General features: G+C 48.4%; 1 protein-coding gene across 1 annotated transcript in view; it reads left to right on the top strand.

Moving 5' to 3' along the window:
- The window catches only part of TMEM178B (transmembrane protein 178B), a 362,017-nt gene extending 356,837 nt beyond the window's left edge, over positions 1-5,180 (top strand). The window contains exon 4 of the mRNA XM_029232921.1: positions 4,718-5,180. Coding sequence (XP_029088754.1) covers positions 4,718-4,968 — 251 coding nt within the window. The 3' untranslated portion in view covers positions 4,969-5,180. The remainder of the gene's footprint in view (positions 1-4,717) is intronic.
- Positions 5,181-6,541: the final 1,361 nt, after the last annotated feature.

Consider the following 6,541-nt stretch of genomic DNA (forward strand, 5'->3'; position numbering starts at 1 on the left):
ATGTGTGAGAGTCCTGGCACGGAAAGGGTAACGAGGTGTCATTTCTCCTTGCAACCCGCTGCAACTGACTAGTTGGCGGCTGGCTGCTGGGGAGGGCTGGGCTGAGTCGGAGTCTGAGGCCAGTAGGAATAAGGGTTGAGATTGATTAGCTATTTCGGCCAAAGGCATGGACTTGAAACTAACAGAAGAGCCATTGCACTTTGCTGTCCAAAGCTTTACAGTTCCTGTAATGACATGCCTTATGGTCCCCTTGAATGGACAAGGCTGGTGCTTTTCAAAAATGTTTAGATCAAGTGAAATTTCACGTGGAAACAGATCAAAGCAGGGCTCTTCTGGCCAAAGAGAGGAGAGAGGGCTGGGAGTTTCTTTTACTCCCTCTTCCTTTCCCAGTGGCAGCTCCTGAGGCACCTCCATCGAACAGGGTTTGAAAACCACTGGAGGAGGGACTGCTTTAGGAGAGGGTCAGGAAGGATCTCTCTGAGAGGATGGCATTTGAATTGAGATCCCAGAAGATCTCAAGAAGAAGGCCATTCTTCTTAGCTAGAGTACAGGGAATATGGGGGTCAAGGTGAGCAATGAGGTCAGATCGGTAGGAAGCGTCCACTCAGGTAAGCCCATACAGGCAGGGTAAGGAAGGTGGGATTTAAATTTTTTTAAATATCACTGGAAGAAGAAGGCAGGGAACCAATGATCTGTTACCAGAGGTTCTGTGGGAGATGATGGAAGCCTGACCAGGACGGCAGCGGTGAGCATTTCGGAAGTTAGAGGCACGATGGGAGTGGGATGTGGACATGCCTTCTCGACTCAGGCTTAGAGACCTAGGACACTGGGGCACTGGGGTTGAAGGAGGGATGCTCTCCAGGCCAGGTGCGGACCCCCTTCTCTTTATTGCCTGCGGACACCCTGTTCATTTTTCAAGACACTGCTTCCTCTGGGAAACCTTCCCTGGCCCAGCATAGTTGTCTCTTACCATTTACCTCGGGGTATTAGCCCTTCTTTTCCTAAATATGGCTAGATATAGGAGCTGCTCCAGCGCCCTGATTTTACAGATGAGGGGACCAAAGATTCAGAGCTGATACTAAACTCAGGTCTCTTAATCCCCAGTCTGGTGCTGTTTTCACTTCATCCTCAGCTTTTCAGTTATATCTGTCTCATATCCCCAGCGAGATTATAAGATTTTTTTTCATCTTTTTATTTTAGACTTTATTAAAAATTCTTAAGAACAGTGATCCTATCTTATTCTCCTTTTTATCCCCCTAGCATCTAGCATAATGCTTGGCACAAACACAGAAGTTCAACAAATATTTGCTGATTGGCCGTCGGGTACACCATGGAGCCTGTGGCCACAGGAGTGTCCCCTTCCGCCTGCCCCATTGCAGTTAACCTGCCTCCCCAGACCTGACGTCACTTAGGTCTGACAGCCGCGCTGCTGCTGTCCCTGCTCGCCTAGCCAGTGTTACAGCCAGTTCTGGCCACACAGCAGAGCCTTGCTCCAAAGGGAAGGGCTTGGGTAGTTCTTTTCACTTAATTGCTAACTGTGACTACAATTAGTCTTGGAGCCTGATTGGAGTTAGGCTCAAATCCCAAGCCATGGCGGGGAATTACTGAGAAGATGTGACCATGCATTATTACGTTTGCCTTTCCGGATCCTCACTCACCAATCGATAAGTGCTCCCGAGAAATAAAATGACCCAGGCCACGGCCTGTTCCTTGAGGGGAGAGGAGAGCCTCATACTTGCCCAAAGGACCACTGTACTTTTGGGTGAACGGAAGGAGGCTGCAGTCCCCCGTGCTGTAATATCTATTACCGCCCTTTAATTGAGGATGTTTTCTAGCAGAAACATTTAGAATCTCTATTAGTTCCCCAGAGAACCCCTCAGAGTTGGTGGTGGTAGGGGGAGTTCTGAGCCCCACCCTTCCCGGTTGGTCACCAGTCCACAGGTCTGAGAGCTGGGCTCATCACCTGAGACAGAAAGCTGGGTCAGGTAGGGTCCTTGCGCGCCTGTGCCCCTCGTCCCCCCACACTCCGGTACTCCTGCCGTGTGTATTTCCAGTTATTAATGCACGTTTCCAAACTTGAATTTATAAGTGCAGAAGTACATAAAAATATAAATCCTTGCTCCGAACGGAAAACAGCCGTGTCTATGGTAGCTGACAGAAGCTGCTTCAACTCTTCTCTCTTTGTCACAACGGGCTTTCCTGACATGTTGTACAGATGACCTGCGTAACGCGCCGTCTTAAGTGAGAGCCCTCAGAGTTTTTTCCCATCTACGGGAATATTGACGGGAGCTAACAAACTACAGAAATCTTTAAAGGTTCCAGAGTCACAGAACAACTGACAGGAAGTGGAGGCAGGAAGATATCCCAACTAACCCTATTAACATGACAACAAGATGTATGTTACCAACAAGCTGGGCCATTTCCAATTGGTAGGTAATTAAGTCCATATGGTAATTATGTAATTAGGTCTTGATTTATCAACCACATCTTTGTGTCCTGTCTGCTCTGTTTGCAGAACACCCTTAAAATAGTGTCTGTCAAGCTTTTTCAGCTACTGGTAACTTGGGAAGATCAAAACTTCCTTGAGATCGACCTTCTCTCCCGGAACAAATCACTGCACTTAACCAGGAAGACTGTGCACAATTTGATGAGAAGAAATGTCTCCATTTTTAAAAGTATCCTATGTGGATCCAGTTTATAGAGAGCCCTTGGGTGACCTCAGTCCCATCCAGAGCTTCAATGTATAAGAGGATGACTCAGTCCCCATCTCTAGCTCAGAAATTACTACCAGCCTCCAGACCCACGGTGCCAAGTGCCTTAACATCCCAAGGGCAGCTCAGATTTGAACTCGGCACGCATGCACACGTGTGCGCTCTCTCTCTCCCTCTTCCTGTCCTAAATCTAAATTTTAGTAGATGACGTCATCGCACACTCAGGTTTCTAAACCAGAAATTGAAAGCGTACTTGAGGCACGAGCAGGCCAGCTCTCGTTTGTTGGAGTTTGGAGTCTTTGAAACTGGTGTCAATACGAAGCTTTCTTCAGTTCAGTGATGGCCAAGCCATCACGCTGTCCTTGGCCAGGGTCCCACAGGCTGCCTCCTTCCCTGTGGCCCCCCCCTCTGCTTCTTCCCTCACCTGAATCTGTGCCTCAAGGTTATACAAAGAAACTCTGCCCTAACACAGGGTCTCACCAGGCCGATCAACAGAAATCATCTGAGGAACTTTTAAAAAGGAAAGATTCCCATCCTCTCCCTAAGATTCCGATTAAGAAAGTCTGGGATGAGACCTAATCCACCCTGGGTGCCGTCTTAGAATTCCGTCTAAACCCCAGGGCACAGCAGGAGAGACTCGGGGTGCTTTGTAACCCCCCCACTGTTTTCCCAGGTAATGATGGTGCCATATCTGTTTGTACACGATGACTTTCGCTGCACGCACATGCACAAGCATGTACACGCACACACATGCACGCACACACACATGCACACATATGTACACCTCCACGCTTCCCACCCACACAACTTTACTTATGCGGCACCTGTGCCTAGGTCACCCCTGACTCACTGCTTTCCATTGCCTCTACCAGCCATCATTCACTAACAGTCATTCAGCCCTGCCCTGCTCCCTCCTCGCCAGACCCCTCCTTCCTTCTCCCCTTGACTACAGCTCCTAACTGGTCTCCTGCCTCTGGACCGCCCTCTGCTCTGCTCCTGAATTAGTGGTCTTTGGAAACATAGATCACAGCCCCTGAAGTGCCTGGACCCCTGCAGTACTATCGACCCCACCCAGCCTTTTCCAAACTTTACTTCTTCAGGCCATTGCTCTCCTACGTGCAGTGACAGAGGAAACATTAGACACAGCAAATATCGAGAAAAGCTCTTACACTCATTTTAGGTACATCAAATATCTATTGGCTAAAAGTGGACTTACAATTCTATTCTATTTGATAACATTGTGTCTCTTGTAGCAGCCGTCTCATTGGAGGTTAATTTGAGCAATGGTTTTTTTTTAAAGGAGCATCATTGAATAAGTTCGTGAAATACGTCGTAAGACTAGGCTGGACAAGTTAACTTACGTTACTGTGGATGACGAATCTTAGTGGGTGAGAAGTGACGTACAGAGTTTCCCAGAGTTATCGACTCTGCTGCCACGTCGTGAAGGAGTTATCTCCTAGGCTTAGTTTTCCACAGAAAACGCTGGAAATGTCTTACGGGAAAAGGCTTCCAGGATTTGGATGGCTGGTTGGTAAATGGATTAAAGGAAAACCTAATATCGTATGAGACATTGTGTACGGAAAAGAAAAGAGTAAAAATGTTTCTCTCTTTAAAGAAGTAGCAGTGGGGGGTGTTTTCTGCGTCTCCAAGGAAAGACTGAATTTTAAAGGCTTTCGAAAAATGAGCCGAATACTCTCCTGCTTCACTGCACCCTACACAAACTTTCATGTGATATATTTTTAGTATTTCCCCAAAGGAGAGACTCCCCGAGTTTATCCAAGACTGGGCCGTTATTGAAGCATGAGGAAGCCTTGATACTATTCCCTTCTCCATGAATACTTCCAAATATTGATCTCGTTAGCAGGTTACTCTTACCTGGATCTCCTCATTGTTTCTACTCAAGAAAATCGAAAATGTAGTAAACCTCACTTCTCTGTTTCTCTCTCCCTCTCCTCTTCCCTTTCCTTCTCTGTTACCCCACCCCTGTTTCTTCCCTTCTCCTCCAGGAACTTTCTGCATCATTTCACTGTGCACCTGTGTGGCCGGGATCAACTTTGAGCTGTCACGCTACCCACGCTACCTGTATGGACTCCCCGACGACATCAGCCATGGCTACGGATGGTCCATGTTCTGTGCTTGGGGGGGCCTGGGCCTCACGCTAATCTCGGGATTCTTCTGTACCTTGGCCCCTTCTGTCCAACCTGTCCCGAGGACCAACTGCCCCAAATCCAGACCCGAGAATGGGACAGTGTGCTAAAAAAAACAAACCCATACATATATATATATATATATATATATATAAATATATATATAATATACATATATACAACAGAACTCGATCAAGTTGACGCCAGAGCCGAGGCAGAGTGGGGCTGGCTTAGGCACCTGCATCTCGTCGGACTTTGTGTTGCCTCATCACCGAGATGGGGAAAGCGTTCCCATCACGTGGCTCTTCCACCAATTCTTAACTTTTGGCTCCGTGGTTTCTTGAAGACATCACCACTCGAGACAGTCCCGATTCCCGTCACTCACGAGGATGGGGTGGTGGGCTGGGAAGGGACGGTGCCCGTGGTCTGGGGCGGCACGGGTGTAGACAAGGAAGTGCCCTCCGCTGGGCTGGCAGAAGGGGACAATACCCCAACACCGATCATATCAGAGAAACGACGCCCTTAGTTCATAGAATGTAACCAGATCTTTGAGGCCATTTCCAGAACCATTTTCTTCTGCTCTTCCCGTCTGATTTCCTTCCTGGCCGACCAGTGACGCACAAGAAGTGGAAGAGAAAACACACCGAGAAGGGAGTTTTCTCTTTGCTGCCAAACTTTTGGACAAAGTTTCGGAGGTGGGGAGGGGGAGAGCACAACATGCTGAGAGACAGGGTCTGCCTCGATGAGAGGACACTTCAGTGGATGCTCAGAAAACCCAGTCTTACCTTCCAGCTGCCTTACACCCAGTTAAGCAAGAGGCCGCCCTGCCCCGAGCCCCATCTGCACTCCCCGGGAAGATCGGAACCTTGGAGTAACGCTGTAATGTGTGTGTGTGTGTGTGTGTGTGTGTGTGTGTGTGTGTGTGCGCGCGCGCGCGCATGCACGTATGTGCGTGCAACAACTTCAGGCATTTTCCTTTTTTTTCTTTTCCCCTTTTTAAATGGCAATACTGGGTTATGACTGTTGTCTGTCATTTGTGGTGGTTTCATGGCCCAGGATGGAGGGCCCAAGACCTAGGAAGCATCATGAGGGGTGGGCTTCTATGGGGGCCAGTTTTGCAGCTTCAGATCCCTGGAGTGTGTGTGCGTGCATGCGTGTGTGTGTGTGTGTGCGTGTATGTTTTCTGAGTGTGGGGTTTTATCATTTGTGTTGCGTTTTTCTGTTATTTTTAGTGCACCTGAAATTCCCAGAGGGCAGAACCAAGGACAAAACCACTGGGCAGAGGACCTGTGGTGCTTCACATCCTAGTTCTGGGATGCCACAGGATTTAGTCCTCTAATTTTGGAAGTTCAAGACACAGCTGGGTACACGAGCCATGAGCGAAGAGGGGGAACACGGTTCAAGAGGGAGAAGGAAAGTGGCCTCTGTTGCTGTTGGAAAGTCCACATACCAGACAAGACCTTTCACTTCCCATCACAGAAGCTGTCCTTTGTCACTGGACATCCACCCCTTTTGTAGGGTTGACCTCTGTACAGACGAAAGAAAATGGGTCACCTGCAGAGAGCCGCCATGTCCCATGGACTCCAGTTTGTATGATATTGTGTAAATTCATGGAGAACTCTTGACGCTTGCCATCTTCCTTTTCCTCTTGGTATTCAAGGCCATGAATCCCCAAGTAGCCAT

Source organism: Monodon monoceros, unplaced genomic scaffold (assembly GCF_005190385.1).
Source record: "Monodon monoceros isolate NGI ecotype Baffin Bay Population unplaced genomic scaffold, NGI_Narwhal_1 Super_Scaffold_2, whole genome shotgun sequence".
Lineage (NCBI taxonomy): Eukaryota > Metazoa > Chordata > Mammalia > Artiodactyla > Monodontidae > Monodon > Monodon monoceros.